This window comes from Thunnus thynnus, chromosome 1 (assembly GCF_963924715.1).
Source record: "Thunnus thynnus chromosome 1, fThuThy2.1, whole genome shotgun sequence".
NCBI lineage: Eukaryota > Metazoa > Chordata > Actinopteri > Scombriformes > Scombridae > Thunnus > Thunnus thynnus.
In genome coordinates this window covers 15363043-15385715 of record NC_089517.1, presented here as the reverse complement: position 1 = coordinate 15385715, position 22673 = coordinate 15363043, and the positions used below count along the sequence as shown (strand labels likewise).

General features: G+C 39.3%; 1 protein-coding gene across 2 annotated transcripts in view; it reads left to right on the top strand.

The window, feature by feature from the left end:
• The window catches only part of rasa3 (RAS p21 protein activator 3), a 41111-nt gene extending 19742 nt beyond the window's left edge, over positions 1-21369 (top strand). The window contains exons 5-24 of one of the 2 annotated variants that reach the window (XM_067586349.1): positions 19-95; positions 6388-6468; positions 6580-6652; positions 8540-8613; positions 8718-8822; positions 9731-9890; positions 9995-10143; positions 10686-10800; positions 10981-11055; positions 11139-11262; positions 11658-11764; positions 12095-12172; positions 12298-12375; positions 12600-12673; positions 15083-15189; positions 16015-16097; positions 16269-16477; positions 16569-16672; positions 16801-16984; positions 17773-21369. In XM_067586349.1, coding sequence (XP_067442450.1) covers positions 19-95; positions 6388-6468; positions 6580-6652; positions 8540-8613; positions 8718-8822; positions 9731-9890; positions 9995-10143; positions 10686-10800; positions 10981-11055; positions 11139-11262; positions 11658-11764; positions 12095-12172; positions 12298-12375; positions 12600-12673; positions 15083-15189; positions 16015-16097; positions 16269-16477; positions 16569-16672; positions 16801-16984; positions 17773-17848 — 2133 coding nt within the window. In that variant the 3' untranslated portion in view covers positions 17849-21369. Of the gene's footprint in view, positions 1-18; positions 96-6387; positions 6469-6579; positions 6653-8539; positions 8614-8717; positions 8823-9730; positions 9897-9994; positions 10144-10685; positions 10801-10980; positions 11056-11138; positions 11263-11657; positions 11765-12094; positions 12173-12297; positions 12376-12599; positions 12674-15082; positions 15190-16014; positions 16098-16268; positions 16478-16568; positions 16673-16800; positions 16985-17772 lie in introns of both variants that reach the window. The other variant, XM_067586340.1, reaches the window with a different exon arrangement.
• The last annotated feature ends 1304 nt before the right edge of the window (positions 21370-22673 follow it).

Sequence of the window (22673 nt, the reverse complement as noted above, 5' to 3'; positions counted from 1 at the left end):
TGTGTGTGTGTTCCACAGGGAAAAGTGCACCTGGAGCTGCGTCTGAGTGAAGTCATCACAGACAGCGGAGCCGTCAACCACAAACTAGCCACACGGTGAGGCTCCACACACACACACACACACACGCACACACGCACACACGCACATACATACACTTATGCCTTATGATTTAATTTGATTCTTGCAATTTTACACCACTTATCAATTATGGTGGCACAATAAGGTAGAGTTCATGTAAAGAGAAGAAGAAGAATCTCAGTATCACATCATGTGGTCATGAAAGTAGATTTACTAGAGAGTCGTCTAGAGAAAATAGACATTTAAATAACGATTTAACAGCTTTACAAAAGAATAAAATCCACGTCAAGACTGTCCGTCACATCCTGTCAGCCTGGATGTGCCGTGTGGATCTTTCTGTTTAGTGCTGAGTAGCAAATGTTAGCACTCTAACATGCTAAACAGTACATCAGCATGTTAGTTTTATCGTTGTGAGCACGTAATGCTGGCGTTAGCATTTAGCTCAAATCACCACTGGTACAGCCTCACAGGGCTGCAGGCCGACACATAGACTTTTGTTTAAAAAGTGTTAAAACAGATTTTTATCAACACTGAGGTTAGCCTGGCAACTCATATTGTTACCTGGATTTGAAAAGTTTCCATCAAGCCATGTCAAGGATGCCCACCTGTTTCTGATTTGATTGCTGTTGTAGCGCACTATGCTTACTTGCAAACCCCGGTTTCACAAGTATAAGTGACTGCAGTGCAACACGCTTTACTCCACTTCCAAGGTGCATGGCTTGTTGCCCAGCAACAGCTTTTGACTGGCAGCGAGATGGTTGAATGTTAGAGCTCTTTGTTTAGAGCTTTGTGAAGGTGTGAATTAGTGTGTAACAGCGTTGTTTCATGTGTGATGTGTGAGTGTTTGCCGAGGATCAATAACGTCCTCATGGGTTTATTATTCTGTATGTGCGCGCGTGTGCTTGCTCGCTTGCTTGCTTTTCAGCTCTTCTTCTGTAACATGCAGCAGTGAAGTCTGATGATGAGCCAGCATGGCTCCGTTCCCAGAGCACATTGTGGGTAAGGAGCTTAGAGCTGAGAGCAGGAGGTCAGCTAGTCAGATTTCTCTAGAAAGACACGTGTAAGAGAGGAAGAGAGAGCTTCTTCCATTCAGATCCACAGATCAAACACCACACTTATATCTGATAACGTCTCATATTTGACACATCACATACAACCTCGGAGTAGATTTGTGCTCCAACATGTCTGTGCAGTGTGAAAACCTGGAAATCCTTTACATCCTTTTGGAAGTCACCTTTTTCTCAGAGAGAGTGTGACAGGATTTACATAAATTATTTAGAAAAACCAAAGATATTAGAGAAAGCCAGTGGCGGAACGTAACAAAGTACTTACTACTAGGTATTTACTCAAGTATAGTACTTCAATACAATATTGAGGTACTTACTTTAGTGCTTCCATTTGATGTTTGATACTTCTACTTCACTACGTTTTAGAAGGAAATGTTGTACTTTTTACTGCACTGCATTTATTTGACACTTTAGTCTATCAACAGAAAATTAATCAGCAAGTGTTTTTGATAATTGAATAATGGTTTTATTCATTTCTTAAGCAAAAACACCAAATATTTGCTGGTTGCAGCTTCTCACATGTGTGGATCTGAAGCTTTTCTGTGTCGTACATACACATGTCTTTGGTTAGAGAGTTGATCAGACAAAACAAGACATATGAATACATTGCAACAGTTGTTTTTTTTTTTAACGTTTTCTGACATTTTATCGAGGAAACAGTCAATCATTTAGAAGAAATTCAGCAGATTCATGGATGATGAAAATAATTGTCAGTTGCAGCGCTATGTATTTTAAATGCAAGTCTTTAACTAGATGTTGAGTATTTTTACAGCTTTTACTCAAGTAAAAATGTGTGAATGCTTCTTCCACCACCGCTGAAAAAAGGCTGACAAACAGAAATGTAGTTGGTTGCACAATGCCATGAATGACATCCATGGAGTGGTATATTCCCGTCAATGACACAGACTCATAATCATCACATCCGCCTTTTGTTTCTTTTTGGGAATATGATGTAAGCCCTTTCGCTCTTAGCGGAGTGAAATTATTTTTTTACAGGATACGTGGGCGCAGAAAAGAAGCACATTAACCTAATATGAGTAACGTCAGCTAAAACAAATAAGTCTGCTTCACCACCACCGTCTGGCATGTCAGAGCTCACAGTAGTGATGACAGAGAGGGAGAGGGGGGCGGGGCTGGATAGTAGGCCAAGCAGGGGTTATATAAACAAGCTTATTCGACAGGAAGCGTACTGGCATTAGTGATGCTTAACCCGGCCCACTCCGTACTCCTTATTAGAAACCTGTGTGTGTGTGTGTGTGTGTCAGTTCAGCTGTGAGCAGCAAAGCGATTTGCTGTGTAATTCATCACGCAGTGTGAGTAGTGGTGCATCACCGTGACACACAGGAAGTGACTCGTCCAACTGGGTGTCTCGTCCTGTTTGGGTGTTAATCCCCTTACAGCATGATGTCATCTGGAAGCAGGACAGCTGTAGACAGATCGCAATCACACAGGAGGATACACACTGTAGATAGATAGATAGATAGATAGATAGATAGATAGATAGATAGATAGATAGACTTTATTTAGAGAGGAATACTTTCATATTTAAAAAAGCTATCTGATGGATGTTGAAACTTAATGACTTGCCAGAGATCATTATGAATGTGGTTGTTTTTTAAAATGTCAGATTGGACCTGAAGCCTCGTTCAAATAGCTCAAACCGAACACTGACTGTGTGTGAAAGTTGATTATGTTGTCTTCATGGTAAAAAAACCCCCAAAAACAAATCATCTGTGAACTTGTTTGATTGGTTTTGGAATGATAATCCAGTTTTTAGGCTTTTTTTGTAATGGGCCATAAATTTGTTTTCAAGGGCTCACAAGCAGCATTCTCCAGTGTCTGGAGAAGCACTAGTGACCTAATATCTGACAACTAGGGCTGCAACTAAAGATTCTTTTTTTCATTATTGATTAATATGTGTTATTTTCTCAATTAATCAATTAGTCGTCTATAAAATGTCAGAAAAATGTCATCATCACTGTTTCTCAAGTTGGCAACCAACTAATTGTTGCAACTTTATAAACAACATTATTGTTGAACTTAATTTATACATTATAATAATGTGAGGAATCTACATGAAAGTTTCCATAATCTTGTGAGAGAAAATGCACAAACAAATTATACGAAGTGTATCTTTCACTACAAATGTTCTTTTCTGTAGTGCTGTGTATAAATATTTACATATGTTTAGAGTATTTGTGTGATGCAGAAACAAAAAACAACAACATTTTTTTAGTTTATTTCGGGGCTGCAACAAGCAATTATTTTCATTGATTTCGTTATTTTATCAATGAATCGATTCTTTTTCTTTCTCTTGATCTTTTTCTGTAAAATGTCAGACAAAAAGTGAAAAATGGCCATCGTATCCTCCCATTGCCCAAGTCAACATATTGAAATGTCTTTTGTTTTGTTTGTTTTGTCAACAGCTCAAAATCAGTTTACTATCACATATAATAAAGAAAAGCAGCAAATCCCCACGTGGAGATGCTGAAAACAGTGAATATCGCTTGAAAAATGGCTGAAATGATTAAGCGATTATCAAAATTATTAGCTTATTATCAGTCAACTAATAAAATATTCATCTAATCATTTCAGCTCTAGTTTGTTTCTTTGTCTGTTTTCTTCCTTTGGTGAGCAGAAACATCCGAGTAGTTAAGTCCTACTCTGGAACTACATGGGAACTGAAAATGAAGTCCTTTGTCTCCCCTATAGGAAAGGACATAAAGTCCATTCTCCTTACAATATCGTTCACTTTTTTATTTTTTTCTTTCTCTTGTTTTTCTCAAGGGTTCTTTGTGTCATGTCTATAGTTGCTGGATCACAAAGGATTTGAAACTGGCACAACTCTTTGCCAACAGCTCAAAGGGGATTACTTTCCTCCATCTCTTCTCATCTGTCACGCTCCCTGTTTGTTCCCTTCTTACATACATACACACCTAACACTGACACCAGACAGGGCCATTTTCACACATTGAGAAAACCCTCAGAGAGATCTTAACTTGGCAAAAATTTTACTAGCAAAGAGTTTCAGCGTAGGAGTGAGCTATGAATGGACCAGATGTTTCATGTCTGTGAGCAGGGGGTGGTTGACTGGATTGCTGTAAGATGCTTTCTTCAGATGGACGATCATTGGCCAATGGTTGATGAAAAATTAGCAAACCTCACACTGATATCCATAAAGAAAATTCAGTCTATGTTATGTAAGAAATCTCAGAAAATGGCTGTAGAAAGCTGAGGCTGGAGAATTTTCTTTCTCTCCATGTCCTGAAAGCAGGCAGTTCATTCTGTCAAAATAGCACAGATGGGATTTATTTTTGTGGATGCAAATTGTTGTTGATCTTTAACTTGTATAAGATGTGTTTATACCTGTTAATGCTAAGTTGAACTTGAATTGCAACAATAAGTTTATTATCCACACAAAGGCTCAAAGCGACACTTGTGACAACTGCAAAACATTTTTAAAGTAACATTTTTAATTATATCAAACATCTGCCAATTTTTTAGGTTATTTTTGGCATTTTTTGCCTGTATTTGACATGCAACAAAGGTCCATGGCCAGAATTCAACTGCGTTGTTGTAGTTATACCTCTTATCCAGTAGGCTACCAGGGCATCCATGAGGTATCTCAATTACTGACAGTAAACATGATTACACTAAACCATACTATGAGCTAAACTGTGTGTGGTAAGAGAGTATAGCTCCATGTGTACATCCTGGACGACTGACAAAGGTGTGACGAGATTTATTTTGATTAACCATCAGTGTCAAAAAGTGAGCATCATACCTGGCTACAGTGTCCTCCCACACCTCTTATGGGAGGACATTTTTTATTCTTTGCTACCTAAACTTAACTTAAACGATAGGTTCACAATTTTCCAAGTCTGTCAGGTCTCCAAATGAACATCCTTAAAGAAATTTCAATGCAAGTGATGGTGGACAACATCTAAAGTCATTGTTCTGTGCAAAAAAAAAAAAACAAAAACCCCAAAACCCAAATCCAAACTTCAGCTGACAAAATTCCCTCGTTGTGTTACTGTTCCTCCACCGCAGCTTATTACAGAAAAGCTGTCCAGGGGAAGAGGGAATTTGGTGCCAAAAACACTGTAACTTTGGAAGATATCCATTTGACTTGTCTAACTCAGACTGCTGAAGCCTCATATTATCTTCAGATAAACTTTGTAAAGCATTTTCACACAGAGCGAGGATTGTGGATTTTGTCCCCCATCACTTCCGTTGGAAGCACATTAGGAAGGAATCTCTTAAAGGCCACTATGAACAAGAGGAATGATTACAGCAAGCAAAACCTGTTTCCGTGTATAAATGGGCACATGACAATTGTTTTAAGACAGACCTGAAAAAATGAGAACCTGTCCTTTAAGTTAAAGTAACAAAGTTAAAACTGACATTTTTATCACTAGGGTGCAGACAGACTCTTAAACAAACTCACAGAATCACAGCCCTCATCTATCATCAGCTCATCAGGTGCTGACTTGTATGGAGAATTCCCTCCTCACACATACAGCAGACACAGAGCAACATTAGCGTCTCACTGGAGAAGTGTTTCTGGCCACCTGATGAATGTGCGTCTAATATTCCTTTCAGTTCTATGGTCTCGCACAACTGCTGAGAACAATAACTGCGTCTTTTAGCTGCTAAATGTTCAAATGTCTTCTCTGCTGTCTTTTACCGGTCAGGTAGCGCTAGTTTACACTCAGCTCGTTATCTGGAAACAGTTTCCTTTGGTTTCATGTAGGAGGGTTGATGAGAGGAAGTTAAAAGCTTTGCCGAGCTGTGGGGTTGGGTGTCAGCTTTCAGTGGTCTTGGCAGTACTAGTGACACTTTCACATTAGTCATTTGATTAAGTGGTAAATAGAGCTTAATAGAGCTTTAAGAGTCCCCTGAGAGTAGCATTTAGCGTTTGGAGATATTTTTATTCTTCCTCTGCATCTTGCCACCATTTTCCTCTTTGCTCAAAAAAAAAAAGTGTGCTAGCTCCTTCTAGCTTAGCATGTGAAGATAAATAGCTTTTGTCTCTACTCAGATTTGAACTTGTTTTTCACAACTCAACTCATTCAGACGGTAAGGTGAGGCAGAGTACAGCGATATAAATGGTTCATTTAAATTAGCATCAAGTTAATTTGTTACAGGTGTGTGTGTGTGTGTGTGTGGGTATATGGATGTGTGCCTGTATAGCGGTATGAGCTTATTAATTTATGCCTGGTATGTTTTTATGTTTCTACAGAGTGTTGGAGTGCCAAGGTCTTCCAATCGTCAACGGCCAATGTGATCCCTACGCTGCTGTCTCCTTGCTAGGGCCTTCCAGGTCAGCACATACACACACAGAGCACATACAGCAAAGTGACATGATTCAATAAACAACTTCATTGTCTATCACATGTGATTTGACTTCCCTCTGCATTTCTGCTTCCCTCAGGTCAGAAGCCAAGAAGACAAAGGTGAAGAGGAAAAACAACAATCCACAGTTTGAGGAGGTTTTCTATTTTGAGGTAAAGGTTTCTTGGGTTTTACATGTTTAACAGAGAGCTTTATCACAGCAGACATCTTGACTTGTGGGACTGATAACATTAACTATGACTCTGTTCCATTGGGGTGTCCTACAAATGCCATACAGGCGAATCATCGCGCACTATAGCAGGGTCATGAATTTGGAAAAACTAAATGGGATTCAGCTATCATTAATGTTATCAGCTGCACTTGTGCTTTTCCTGCTTTGACATGTCGAAATATCTACTGTGCAAAAGATATATCACCTGTTAATGATTAATCGATCAAAACCAGAGATAGGTCATAAATACACTACATGGCCAAAAGTATGTGGACACCGGAACAATACACGTGTATGTGTGTGTTGAATGTCTCTTAAAAAAAAACATGGGAATTAATATACTGCTGTAACAACCTCCACTCTTCTTGGCAGAGATTTGGAGCACTGATATTGAATGAAAATTCATCCCAAAGGTGTTGGGTGGGGTCAGAGCTCTGTGCAAGCAGGTCAAGTTGGGTCATCAAACTGTTGAAATCATCTCTTTATTGACCTGGCTTAGTCATGTTGAACCAGAAAAGGTACTTCCTCAAACAGTTGCCAAAAAGTCGGAAGCACTTCCTTCTTGACCTAAAGGTATCAACCCAAATCATGAACATTATAAAATGGTCATATTTACTTTATGTTAAGTGTCTTAAATGGTCCATTCACAGAGTTGTTTTCGGTTATTTTGCCTAAAATTGACTCCTTCTCAGGATAATGTGGGTGTGTACAAACTGCACCTACAAACTGATATCTGTCTGACCCTGATCCCATTTAACCACATCCACTCCTCCTACTTGATATTACTGAAATCATAAAGGGCTGCTGAGGTATTTGTACCGTATCATTTCTTCCATATCTGTTGAGATTCATGTGACAAAAGTTCACAAAATTTAGCAGAGGCGACTTAAATTGTTTCCTGCATTTTCTACCATAATCTATATTATTCATATTCATTCATTGATATTTATAGATATGTTTTATACACACACACACATACTCACAGACTCCCTTTCACACTGCCCTCGTTAACCCTCGCTCGCACAGCAGCACATTTTTGTGCGTCGCTCCTCCCTCTGGCCTCCCTGCTGCCGCACCAGAAGACAACAGGACAAGAGTATGATTGATTCAGACAACCACCAAACAATCTCACCCATTGATTTCTATCTGACAAGACCATATACAGTCTATGGACAAGACCGTCTCATTTATTCCTCCCTGCCACATTAAGAGGACTCTGCATAGCCTGTGGTGCTTTCAGCCTGCCCCACTGTGTGTATTTCTCACACACACACACACACAGATTCACTTCCATACGCACATATCGGTTATCTATCATGTTTCTGTCACGTGGCTGTTCTTTTTTTATTGTTTAGATTTTTATTATTTTGAAACTGTCATGGACCCGACCATTTTCTGATCTTTGATAGATCCCATCTGGATCCAAATCTTCCAGATAGTGAGCTTAGAATTTGATTTGATTTGAAACAAACATGGAGTATGATGCCTTCTTGACTGCTATTTTGAGAATTAAATAAAGTGTATAACTAGATACCACGTAGCATATGTATACACAGAAATTTAAACATTTTGGCCCAATTTACAACAAAACAACTAATAATATCAACCAAGATAAAAAGGCACAATGTAAAAAAAACATTCAGTTTCTCCATAGCAAAAAGGTGTCTCATGTCTTTTTAAGTATAATGTGGTTTCTCAATGTTATGTCTCTGCTTCCTTCAGCCCAGTTTTTCGGGATATGGATGATTTTCATCAGGAGAAAATACTGACTTCCGTACATCAGAGAAACTGGTTTATGCTAAATGTTTTATTGGTCTCTCTTTTGTAGGTGACGCGGCCATTGAGCTACACAAGGCGGCAGTTTGATGTTGAAGAAGAAGACGTTGACAAACTGGCACTGAGGTGAGCCAGTAGCTGTCTGACGGACTTTGGAAGAGTGTGTCAGGAAGAACTTTGTGTTTGTAGCATCTCTCACGTTTGAACTGTGCCCTCTGGTTTGTGTTCAGGGTGGATCTGTGGAATGCCAGCAACCTGAAGTTCGGGGACGAGTTCTTGGGAGGCGTGCGTGTTCCTCTCAGGGTCCTGGGTCAAGCTGGGGTCCATGACGCATGGTGAGAATCATCTCCGACTCATCACATCATCTCCTGTTGTTTAGTTCTCAGTCATTTTGGGTCTGTTTGTGGTTTTTCCACTGAATACATACTGTACTGAACCCCTGCTAATGCTGCGCTGGTTTGGTTTCATTATCGTTTTCCACTGACATTTGGACATATGTGTCACTATAGCAATAGCAGAGCCATAGCAACCAGTATAAACATCAAAAACAGACATTTTTATTTAACCAGGGTAGATTTTGCTGAGCACAAACACTCCTCCAACACTGCTGACCAACCAGATTCTGTTTTTGTATTTTGCAGTGAATTACATATTTCTTTTGTAAAAACAAAACACTTTGCCGTGGTGAATGTTGGTATGTGATATGTTTACCATATCACTTTAAAAAGTTGATATGGTAAATGTGTTCGCAAAGAGTTGCCTATTTACACATCCAACAGACATGGAGCAATAATAGTATTTTCTGTTCACCTGACAAATGTATAGACACTCTACTTTTAGCTCTGTTTTGGTCTCCACCAGCTCCTGAGTGAAATAAGCTGTTAAATGCTCCACTATGTTCACGATGTTTTAGCTTAAAACAACTGCTGCTCTATCTGGAAACAAGGTTGATGAGAGAGGTGAGAAAACCAAAACAATGAGCTGAAAGACACTATAAAGCTTCATAGCGCTGAGAGGAAGTTCAGAGTTGGGTAATAATTCTCTGTGGGCTCATCAGTACAAGAAACACAGTTTTTTAGTCTTTTTTACCATTGTTGCTATAAAAACATTGATAAGTGCAGCTTCAAACAAATGTTTAGCTCTTCTTTAGGCCAATCAGTGTACTTTTGAAAATGCATCATTCCTTTACGTTTCATCAAAATCCAATCAGTGACATCAATATGTTCAATTCTGTCTTCTTCAGGTACTTTCTCCAGCCCAGGGAGAACGGAGGGAAGTCAGTGAAGTCGGTGGACGAGCTCGGCTCTCTGCGTCTGAACATCGTTTACACTGAGGACCACGTCTTCCCCTCCGACTCCTACACCCCCCTCCGCGAGCTACTGCTATCCTCTGCGAATGTGGAGGTGTGTGTGAGTCTTTTTTTTTTTTTCTTTTTCTATATTCTTCAGCATTTTTACTGTTACCTGCTTTGAGTGCCACATGTTTACAGTCTGTCCTCTCTGTGCAGCCCGTGTCGGCATCCACAGCTCATATTCTGGGGGAGGTGTGTAGGGAGAAGCAAGAAGCCGCCATTCCCCTCGTGCGTCTCTTTCTTCACTGTGGCAAGATTGTGCCTTTCATCAGCGCCATCGCTCACGCTGAAGTCAACCGTACACAGTGAGTTTCTCGTTGCATCTGTTCCTTTGAATATTGCCTGAAGCCAATGCTCCAGGACCATGATTGGGTTATACATGTGTAGCTAAGAGTCCAACATGAATCGATATCCTGTTCTGTGGACATCCTATAAAGACTATTAATCACAGCAGAGGAAGATGCATGTTTCAGATCTCAGAGAATTTCCATATTTAGGTTTGTTTTGTCTTTGGCGGATATGTATTTAGCTCCATCATTTTAGCAATAGTATTTGTACATTTCTTCGACATAAGCCAAGCAGAATGTTGTATATTCACCAAATCAGGTGCAGATGTATCCTTGAATCACTTTGGTTATTAATTAAAGTAACTATAGCAATGAGGTCATCAGGCTGATTGCAAGTATCAACTAGCTTAGCAGTTTCATTTGACTGTGAGCCACAGTGAGCAATTTACTTTGGATAATAATTAAATGACTCTCAGAAGTCATGTTGTTTATTTATTTTTCGTTTGCTTTGGCTGTAGTTTTTATTTGTGTCATAAAACACGCCCTGCCTTCCTGTGTAGGGATCCTAACACAATTTTCCGGGGAAACTCGCTGACTTCCAAGTGCATTGACGAGACCATGAAACTGGCAGGAATGCACTACCTGCAAGTCACACTCAAACCAATCATAGATGAGGTATGGCACTGCGATACTACCATGTCTTTTTACTTTAACTTAAGTCTTCAGTTTTAGTCATTAGACTCTTTTTATCTCTTAATTTGATCATGTCACATGTCTTTCTCTGTGGCACCTTTAAGGATATTTTGGAAAATCAGTTATGAAGGGATATTTCAAGAATTTTATAAATCTTCACAGATCTGCACAGAACACAAACCCTGTGAAATCGACCCAGTCAAGCTCAAAGAGTCGGAGAACCTGGACACAAACAGGGTAAGAAAATGAGTTTCTGTTTGTTTGTCAGTGGTCTGTGTTTGTGTAGTTTGACGCATCTGACCTGACTGTTACCTCTTCAGGAAAACCTCCGCCAGTACGTTGACCGCATCTTCAACGTTATCACCACTTCTGGTGTGCGCTGTCCCACTGTCATGTGTGATATCTTCTTCTCTCTGAGAGAGTCTGCTGCCACCCGTTTCCAAGGTAACTCACTTCCTGTGTGACTTACAAGAGATGGAAGATAGAGAACAGGCTGTTAATAAGAAACAGGAAACAGAAAATAAAGAACAGGATGTGCTAGATGTCCAAGGACACTTCTTTCTATTCACACGAAAAGGATTTTTGTGATCTGCTTTTTGTGTCAAACCTGAAACCACTTAACCTCCCACACACTTATTATGGTTATGTCTTGACTATGCAGCCCGTACGCCTTGTGTCATATACTCTGCTGCCTCCTTTTGGCTGTTGTTGGGTACTGCAGCCACAGGAGAAACCAGTTGTTAGACATGATAAAAGAAATGATATGTAATCTATCGGATGTAATTTAAGTGAGTGTAGTGTGTGTTAAATCTCTGGTTTTGTTTTTATTTCCTCTCCAGTGGACCAAGACGTCAGATACACAGCAGTGAGCAGTTTCATCTTCTTGCGTTTCTTTGCGCCGGCCATTCTCTCCCCCAACTTGTTTCATTTACGGGCACACCATCCAGTGAGTTTGATGTTTAAAACAAACAGATAAGCAAACCAACATATATACATACTTATTAATCATTTACATCAACATGCCTTTAATATTTTTATATTAATATTTCAGTGCTCATAAATTTGTTGCATTTATTCCTCCAGAAATAAGTGCTGCTGAAAATATTTTACTAAAAATGATTAAGGGTTGTGTTGTTTTTTGTTGCTAGGATCTAACTAAGTCTGGGTTAAGATTAGGTTTCATATTACTAATAAAGAGCATTTATTGTGTTGTCAAGTTTAAATTGGATTATTATTTATTATTCATCAGCTTTACTTCTTTTTTTTGTCCTTCCAGGATCCCGCCACCTCACGAACCCTCACCCTCATCTCCAAGACGATCCAGACCCTTGGAAGTCTCGCCAAATCTAAATCTGTGAGTTTCTCTGCTCAAAGTCTATTTTTCATATTTTCATTCTTGTGACTAAACTCGACTTAATCTGTATTTCAGTTTAACAGTCAAATCCGAACTGAACTTTCTGCCTCCTTCTTTCTTTCAAGGCCAATTTCAAAGAGTCTTACATGGCTGCATTTTACGACTACTTCAATGAGCAGAAATATGCGGATGCTGTGAAGAATGTGAGTGTTCAGTTTCTTCCCTTGCTACATGCAGTAAATCTAAAAAATATTCTTTTCATCCGTCAAGTCGGATAAAAGGGTGACGAAATGTGTTTTTCTGTCAAAGTGTACTTTACAACCTGTTTTTAAACCCACAGAGTTTCTTGGATGTGGTGTTAGAGTGAACAAAAGTTACCACCACAATAAATGTGTTGATATATAACATCCTTTATTTGCCCCCACAGTTCCTGGACCTGATCTCCACCTCTGGCAAGTGGGATCAGAAGAGTATTGAAACACCAATCATGCTCAAAGAGGGGTAAGGTGCCAATTTATTGTTAAACTCTTATAAAAAGGAGAAAAAACCCAACCCAAATCAGAAATATATTTGTGCCTATGAGCAGCTTTCTGAAAAACAACCCTTAGAAGACTCAAATACTTGATATTAGATTAATTTTGAGAACATAAGTACTGGTAGTTTTCATATCCAAGCTGAGTAAAAACTGCCTTGTTCACTGTGGCTGTTATAATGTCAGTCACCTTTTCACCTCTAATTAAGCAGCTTCGGCGTTTGTCGCTTTACGACCCCATGAGGGTCGTCTCGGGTCCTGTTTCTAGCTTCACACAAGAATTACTGCTGTTTTGATCTTTCAGGCTGTCTAGACTCAGAGAAATAATTGCTCACTAAAGTGCAACTAGATTTTACTGTTACATATTTGACCCCTCATGGTCTGATTCTTTTTCAAAGTGAACAGTTACATCAGAGATACGCCTGAGGCTGTAACCTGAGCCCTTTCTATCAACACGTGGGCTGTTGTTTTGATGATATTTCTAATGAGGCTGTAAAAGGGAGGAAAGTTTCCAGTTGACAGTAGGTGTGCCAGCGTCTCTCGCTCATCAACATCCCCACCCTCTTTTGTTTCTGCTACCGGGCGTAGGAGTGTAAAACTCACTATAAAGAGGGTTGATGGGAAGGGGTCAAAAGGCACGAAGGGCAGGTAAGAGCTTCTCTGTATAAAGGCTTTGCCCTTGTGACCCCCTGTGTGTGCACTGTACCCCCACCCCTCCAAGCCGGCCATCTTCTCTCCCACCAACATCATGCGCTACTGTAGACGCTGCTGCACTTTACTTTATATCTGACCTGTTAGCGTGAAATGACTCATGGAGGTAAATCAAGTGACAATGTGTGACACTGTGTGATCAGCAGACTGACACATACAGTGACTGTAATGGTATAAAGTAAAGTGTTAACCTCTAAGCCTGCTTACCTAGGAGGCGTCGCTAGCACTGATAGCCCTTCTCGTTCCTCACCATGCCAGATATGCTTGGTGTGACAGTGACAGCAGGGGTTGGTTACTGTTCAAACATTTCTGGGATCTCATATCTGCCCACATCCTGATCCTTGATGCCCTTTATTCAGACTGTGACCATATCTCTACCATACACATTAGACTTTCCAGCACAGCTCCAGGCATTTTGGCACAAGTGAAACCAGCACATTCTTGGCTCAGTAGTGCGAAAAGGGTGCAAGTCTCCCTTTGGTAGACTAGATATTTTGGTAATAAAAATCCCGGTGCATCATATTCCACGTATCCTCTGGTCCTCAAACTCTAAAACAAAGACTTCCTGGTGTTTTACTCTCCCGTAAAGGACCATACCGGTCATTTTTACATGTTTTAGCTCATTAACAACAAATAGTGTATACCTCACAGTTTAGCCAACAATTTTCCAAAGTATAGCAGCATTTTTTTAAACTGATTCCCGATACTAGAGGCAGCCAGTGGTTTCCATGTAGTCACTACAGAATCAAATAGACTTGCGTAAAATAGCTAATCCATCACAGTGAACATTTTGTGTATTTATTTATCTGTATATCTATATTTTCTTTTATGTATTTATTGGAAAAAGCAGTCGCAAGCAGGAAGAATTTTTATAACAGTTCCTTACAGCTGTGGTCAAGCAGGCTCCAACTTCTGAGATTTGACATTTGGCTACTTTGTCACATAATTACACCCAGAAGACAACTAAGTAAACATTGTTGCTAAGACTATTAAGTGAGTTTCCTGCTGTCAGCAACTCTCAGATATCAGAGCATCTTTCAACACACCAACAAGTGAAGTTCACAAAATAGTCCCTGTGTACAGCTGCGTTATGGCATAATATAAAATGTAAAAATAACCATGACATGAATATTTCAATGTGATGGATTATCTATTTCAAGTTTCAAGTCTCTGCAAGTTTATTTTCCTTATGTACTAAGAATGGAAACCGTTGGCTACCTGGAAGGTAAAATCTTATGTTATGAACTGTCAGTAGTAATTTATACAAAAATTTTAGTTAATAGGCTAAAACATGCAAAAAAAAAAGGTACCTTTGATCCACTGACCCATCTCCTATTTTACTCATAGAGTGATGAATCTATGAGTGCTGTACTGACATTTCTTACATGTACAGCAGCAATTAATACAATTAACTGTAAGCATGTAAATGGAATGATACTGATAGATTAAGTACGTTATGTTTGTGCACAGGATTCACATAACTGGAATGCAATGGTGGTTATAGTAAATAATGCTTTACATTTAGTAACTGCACTCTTTTAGCACCATAGATAGAGATGCATTTGACCATAAAAAATATATATACTAGGATGTATTCCAAGTATATTTCAGTGCAACATGAGCTCATCTGTCAGGGACTTCAGTTGTATGTTTCTATTTTTCTTCAGATTCATGATAAAGAGAGCACAAGGGAGAAACCGCTTTGGAATGAAGAACTTCAAGAAGAGATGGTTTCGCCTCACCAACCATGAGTTTACCTACCACAAAACGAAAGGTAACTATCTTCTGTGTTGTTTCCTCGTCTGTTGATGTCATCGTGCGCGCTTGTGTAAGAATCAGCGGGAGGGTGAGAAGGAGGAAGAGAATCTGCTGAATGTACATTTAGCCTGAACATACTGTACATCCAACACATGTGGAGGAGATTAAGTTACTGAGCAGGCAATATGTTTTCCCTGCATTCAAACAAGCTCAGCCAGAAACATGCTATATATAAGCTACAGCCAATTCCCTTACTACATACTAACTCTAAATTGGTTTTGAGTATGAAAAGTGTGAATAGAGAGAAATAATTAATTATACTCAAGTCAGTATGCATACTAATGAACGCTAGAGTTTTCTGTATTCTCCCACAATCCAATGCACGAAGGAAATAGAAGAGCTACCCACAGCTGCAAAAAATAAAAAAAACTGCAGATAGCGATGAAACAGCGCCAGAAAGACATTGCAAAACTAGAACACTAAATATTTCATCTTTGAAAAGCCTTATGCTTTCTCTTTTTGTGAAGTTTACGTAATTGGCTGTGTCGTAATTTGATTGACATCCGACAGGGAACTAATTGCATAATTTCTCGTTAGTAAAAAATGGTGAAGTATGATAATTTATTGTAAACTAGTTGCAAAAACAGTACACTCTAAACATTAGTAAGTATCGTACATACCGTATAAATTTATTGTGAAGACACAGCTACAGACTCTAATGCCTGGAGACTAACATATTTTTATTTACACTTTTTTGTATAATATTGTAATCATTTTTCACATTCCTCTGTCCTGTACTTTTTCATCTTCCCATGACTGATGTGTTTCCTCGTACTTCCAGGTGAGGGAGCTCTGTGCAGCATTCCCATAGAGAACATTCTGGCTGTGGAGAGGCTGGAGGAGGAGTCTTTCAAGATGAAAAATGTAAGGACCCCACACCAGCAGCCCCTTTTAAATCTTTAGAGAATTTAAAATTTTGGCACTACTAGTTAGAATATAGCGTAATATTCTCCAGAATTTGACTCAACCTGTTATGTAAAGCTTTCTATTTAATGTGTGTTTTCCCATATTTTCTGCCTCTTTCCCCACCTCCAGATGTTCCAGGTTATTCAGCCAGAGAGGGCACTCTACATCCAGGCCAACAACTGTGTGGAGGCGCGAGACTGGATTGACATCTTGACCAAAGTCAGCCAGTGCAACCGCAAGCGCCTGAGCACCTACCATCCTTCAGCCTACCTCAACGGCCACTGGCTCTGCTGCAAGCTCTCAGCAGACACAGCACCTGGGTGCTCGCCCTGCACTGCGTACGTCAAAGTTGTTGAAAACGCGCTCTTGTATGTTCATTATCTTTCTTTTCCTTCCCTCTCTTATTCTCTTGTGTGTATCTGTTTTCAGCGGTCTCCCAGCCAACATCCAGCTGGACGTAGACGGAGACAGAGAGACTGAGAGGATCTATTCCCTGTTCACCACATACATGACGAAACTGATCAAAATGCAAGGTCAGACACTGGCAGAAGTGTTTGGATGTGTGTGTGTGTGTTTTCGTGAGCACCCATGCATGTACTGTAAGCATATGTATGACGGTTATCCTGTCTCTCACTCTCTGCTGTCTGTCTTCCCTCTGCAGAGGCCTGTGGCAGTAAGTCTGTGTACGACGGGCCTGAGCAGGAGGAGTACTCCAGCTTTGTCATTGATGACCCCCAGGAGACATACAAAACCCTGAAGCTGATTGTCTCAGCTGTGCAGACCTTGGAGCGACAGCACACCAAGTACAAGCGAGACAAGTTCAAGAAGACAAAGATAGGCAGCCAGTATGTGGTTTCTTGTTTATTTACTTGTAGCTTACATTTTTTTGTATTGTTGTAAACTATAGTTACTGTATATGCACTTTATAGTACAGTGGAGGCTGAGGGCTGGAATGTTAAATGTAGCACCTTTAATATTTCATATAACTTTAACGACTGTGAGCAGGTCTCGCAGCCGTGGTTAAAGTGGTTTGTGGATATTTTGGCCTCTAGCTCTGCTCATCACTTGATCTTAAAGGATGAGGTTCACAATTGTTCAAGTCTGTCTTAAAACAACAGTCAAGTGCTCATATGAACAGATCCCCTCCAAATGTGCTTACAATGTAAGTGAAAGGGACATAGTCCAGTCATTGTTTGAGCAAAAATGTATTTAAAAGTTTATCTGAAGATAATATGAGGCTTCAGCAGTTTGAGTTAGTTAAATAAAGTGGATATCTTCCACAGTTACACTCTTTGCATCTCAATAGAGGGTTCTCCTGTTCAGCTGCAGTGGAAGGATCATAACAAAAAGAAAAAAAGAGGGACTTTGGCACCAAAAAGTCTAACGTTGAAAGATATCTACTTGATTTGACTAACTTGGATGGTTGAAGCTTCATATTAGCGTCAGATAAACTTTGAAATACATTTTTTCACAGAGGGAGGTTTGTGGATTTTGGCCCCCGTCACTTACATTGTGCATTATGAAGTGGTGAAGTTATCCCCTGTGGCTCCTGCTTTTAATAGGATAGTGCTTGTGTGAAAGTCTGCATTGCCCTGCCAACAACCTTCTGATTCTTTTCTTTTTCTTTCCTCAGGGAGCATCCGATCGGAGACAAGAGTTTTCAGTGCTACATCCGTCAGCAGTCTGAGAGCTCCACTTACTCTATCTAGCCATGGCTCTGCAGACTGTTTCTACGATGCCCAGAACCAGCATATTTTTCTTTATTGTAGAAAAAAAATCCATCTCAACAATGCTCTGAGTCTAGTATTGATCTTTAAACCTTATTTTGTCGTGAAGCAAGGCTTGTTTCCAATTCAGCTCAACATGCTTAAAGATTTTCCTATCGAATGAGGTTAACTTTTGTAGAGGGAGCCTTTTTATTTCAAGAATATGTCAAGCAGGAGATGCTAGTTTGGAAACAAGTTGCACCTGTTTGACCGCTTTTTTCAGTTTTAAGGAAAATAAGAGTTTAAAGAGTCGTAATTGTTTATATGAGCTGTGGAGATGGACTTTTTTGCAGCGTCTCAAGGTGCATCACTCCATATACATGGAGAAACAGACCTCAGATCGGCAGGAAATAGAGGAACATTTGTGGAGGAAAGGAGGGATACGAATGAATAATCACACCGTACATTTATTTGGGTCTCCTTTCTGTGATGTGACGAGAGAACAAACGTTTTCACTGGACGATTTTGGCAGTGATCAACACGCACTTTAATCGCCTCCAAATCTATGGATGAACAAGCCTCGCAGCACACTTTCAGAAAAAGCTTATTTTATCTGTTTGATTTGTATCTGGTTATTTTAATGGTTGTTGAAATGTTCGTGTTATTTCACGTCTCTCACACCAAACTTTAGAAGGAAGGACTGTAATTTCGCCCCACGAGGGTGGTGTTGTCCTCATGTACCTGTTTCTTTTTTTTAAGTTTTGCCCCCAACCTCCTCAGGAAGGCTGTGAAGGTCGAGGGCACACAAGAAGGGATTGTCGGGACCAAGCACAGCCCAGAGCAGCTTGATGTTAGTTATCAAAACTCACACTCCACTGACATGTGTAGCCCTAATTTTTTGAAAATCCTTATCATCAACATGCTGACAGATGTGTTGGTTCAAGTTTTTGCTTTTCATTTGAAGCCTTGTTCTGTTGTGTTTGGATATCGTGCACCTTTGTAACCAGTACCTGGGTTAAAGGAATAGCTGGTTTTGTTAAATGCTTTTTCAATGCGTCTTGAGGGTCAAGACAAACCCATTGATGCCTTTTTTGCATCTTTGCTTGCTGTTTAAAGGTATTTTGAACCCCTGGCTCAGTGTGGCTGAGTTTATGGATGTCTTTCAGATCAAGTTGAAGCTCATCTTAAAGTGAGGCAAAATACTCCATTAAATATCAAAGGTTTAATTGAATTGTAAATAACTTTTTTTAAATCACCAATTTCCTGTTTACACACAGCCATGGTGGAGAAATATGAGTAATATCAGAAAAGTAGATAACAACTGAGCAAACTCCATCTGCTGATGTATACTATATGTGACAGGGACAAAAGCTCAATAACAAGCAAGTTGAATTGAGATTGTTTTGCGAACTACTGTTTCCAAAGCCAAGGATGATAAGTCTTAAAATGCTCAGAATAATGGAAAGTTTGATTATCTTACAGTTCAATAACAACAGCAAAGTCCATCGACGGATGAAGATTGTGTGATGCGGTTAAAACCTTCAGAGAAAGCAAGTAAATGGACCTTGAACTGAGATTCACTCCAGAAAAGCCGTTTTAACGTGGTGGAAACGATGTATTTCGCCACCAATACTTGATCCCAACATCCAATAACTGAGCTAAGCTAGGCTAAGATCACCGTTCAACATAACCTCAAACTGTATGCAGAGATATTACAAAGGCAAACATTAGTTTGTTTCATACGGGGTGTGAATAAACTATGGTTAAATAGAAGCTATTCCTTCAACTACCACAAAGCAGAATCTATGTGTTGACACAGCTCACATAACAACAATGATTTTTTAGCCTCACTTCTAATTAATCCATATACTAACATTTTAACCGGGTGTGTCTCAAGTTATGATTGTGAGATGGATAATGTGTGGCCCTATTGGCTGCCTCATAATGTAGTTCTCCTGTTTTGTGAGATAGCTCTGCCTCACTTTGGAAAAGCTGCCCCCCCCCCGCGCGCCATACTAGTTTGAATCCTATTTATATGCATTCCTCTGAGAAACTGCCTGCTGTGAATGTTACCAGTCAGCACCTCAGAATCTGTTGAAGGTACAGGATTTATTGTCACTAGCCAGTTGTGTTGTGCTGGTCTATGCTCCCCAAAGGCAACCACTCTGATTTGCGTTCATACTCATCAGCACTCATTCTCGCCAAAAACCAGTGCATGTGTAGTAAGGTTGTAGCCTCCGCAATCTATTCTGTGCGACCAGGTTATTACAAACCACAGACACATTTTCTTTCCAAAACTAGAAGTACCTGGTCATGTAGCGTCATGGGCGTTCCCGTGATCACAGGATCCCAAACAGTGCCAGTCATCACTTTTCTAAAATTCACTTTTTGAAAATCAAACAAAAAAAAAAAATCATTGTTTAGATATGTTTTTTATATATCAAAACCTATACTGTTTTAAAAACAGAAGAGCAATTATTCTGATAACATCTTTTTCTTTGTCAGATATGTTGTAAGAACTATGAAGTTAGTTCTCAACAATTTGACTCGGTTTTCTATCTTTGTCTTGTCATACAGACATCTCGCTGTATATTTGAACTGAGCGACTGAGGCGTGTCTTGTTGCGTATGTTGGGTTGTACTTGTGCGTGCGTGACTGTGTGTGTTTGTGAGTATGCTTTTCTCAGTATGTGCATGTGTGACTGACATGACGGGTTGTATTGCCAATTGATTTACCCAGTGTTACAGGAGTCAGGAAAGGCAGAGTCCCAGTTGTAAAAAAAAGAAAATCACTGCCTGTAATTATACAAAAGTGTGTAGTAGAACTGTGGAAACACTGTTTCTCTACTCTGGCCTGATATGTTGTATCTCCTCTTTCCTCTTGTATAGAACCGCCGTTCCATTTCAAGGAACATTTTGCCAATATATTCTCCCCAAACATGTTATGTATGTAATACAGTAATAACATTCAAACATTAAGAGAAACAGCATTGCTTTTAACCTCTGAACTTTGATGAGTCTTTGTTTCCACCAATTACTAACTCTCCTCAGGTTTCTGAAAGTTTTTGCCAAGACTGAGGAGAATCGGACTGAAGTACAAACCGCAAAACGATTCAATCTCTCATCCCTAGCTTGGTAATCCATATTTATTATAATTTCAAAAATTCCTTCCCAGAAGTATCAGTTGAGTTGAGGGGGGTAGTGGCAGTTACTGTAACGGCAACTCCTCCACCCTGGAGCCCAAAAAGGAATAACTTATGCAATAATAGTGTTTCCGCATGCAATAATATTAACAACCCCTTAATAAGCCCATCAAATTAACAATGCACATCTGCTGACCTTTTGCAGAGAAATGCCTCTTCAGATAAAAGCATATTATAAAAGGGAGAACAGTGTATTTTGTACAAATATTTTAAAAGTATTAAAATAAGCCTGTTGTGTGTATATAAAACAGTTGAATGAATGGTGAAAATGTGTTGTGTTTTTTTTTCCTGAATAACTAAATGAAACTGATATTAATTCAAACGTGGCGTCTTTGTCATTTGTTCAACACTTCACAGTTTGCCGGTATCACCTTGAGAGCTTCATTTTGTTTCAGTTAGTGATCACATTTTGTTAAGTAAGATGAAGGACTCAGGAAGACGTTTTATGTGTCAGCTGTCCGTGGTGCATTACTGTAGGTAGGACAGATATGTCTCTTGTAAGTATCAATCAAGCCACACATTTTGTGTGTCAGGCATTTTGACACAGCAAGTACGGCACAGGTGTAATAAGTTAATGTGCATGTTTTCTTCCTGATATGGCTTGTTGGGAAAATCTTGTTTTCTTCTCACTTCTCACCTTGCTGCAGTGATGCGCAGGTGTACTCTAGGACCCTGTGACATCACTTTTAATCAGAGAGGTCCGATGTGAACCCGTGCAGAACCCAATTATGTTCCCAACACAAAAAAAAATTATATTAGTAATGATGGATTTCTACTTTAAATGCACTCATAAATCATTGGCAATCAAAAAATCTATTAAAATACTTTATTATGTGTTATTTTTTTCTGTCCATTCCAATGGATGGAGTGAGAAACCACCTAATAGTAAAAATGACAATAAATAGACCTCAGAGACCATTTTTCAACAGAAAACATGAGTTTATTTATATTTTATAAATGGTTAACTCATAGATGAATAAAGTGATGCTTTAAAACACATTGCATATATATTTTGTATTATTTGAACAAAATTATTGATAAAAAAAAACAGGTCAGTGAAGAGTGGTTTGTTCAGTTCATTGGGTCGATGGTTCAGTTGAATATTCTGTGTACATAATCAATAAGATGCATTAGAAGCTGTTTGTATCAATATAAAAACAAATCAGAACAGTCAGAATAAATCAAAACAGTATTTCCTTATTTAATTCGCTATTTCCCTTCTGGTGACATAGACATCAAATCAAATAACTTGATCAATTTCAGACAAATGTCGTACCATCCTATTAGACAATGCCCTCGAAATAATGTTAAGCTACATCACAGTGTGGGCCACTAGCTATCTCATTTGTCTACAGAAATAAAACAGTTATCACCCTAACAACCTAAAATTCATGTCCTGTTGAATCAAGTTGGCAAAAATTGTTTGGAAGCGTCTATTCAAGTCCTAGTCTTTCTTTTTATTTGATCAATCTTTTTTCCCCATTTTGCATGTACTGTGTCAATCAGTTGTATAAACAAATGCATGAGTCACTCTGCATGAATGACTTTGGGGGAGAAAAATACCAGCTGTCCTAGTTTACTGGAACACCAGATAAGAGGAAACAAGGTAAGTGTACCACAGTGCAT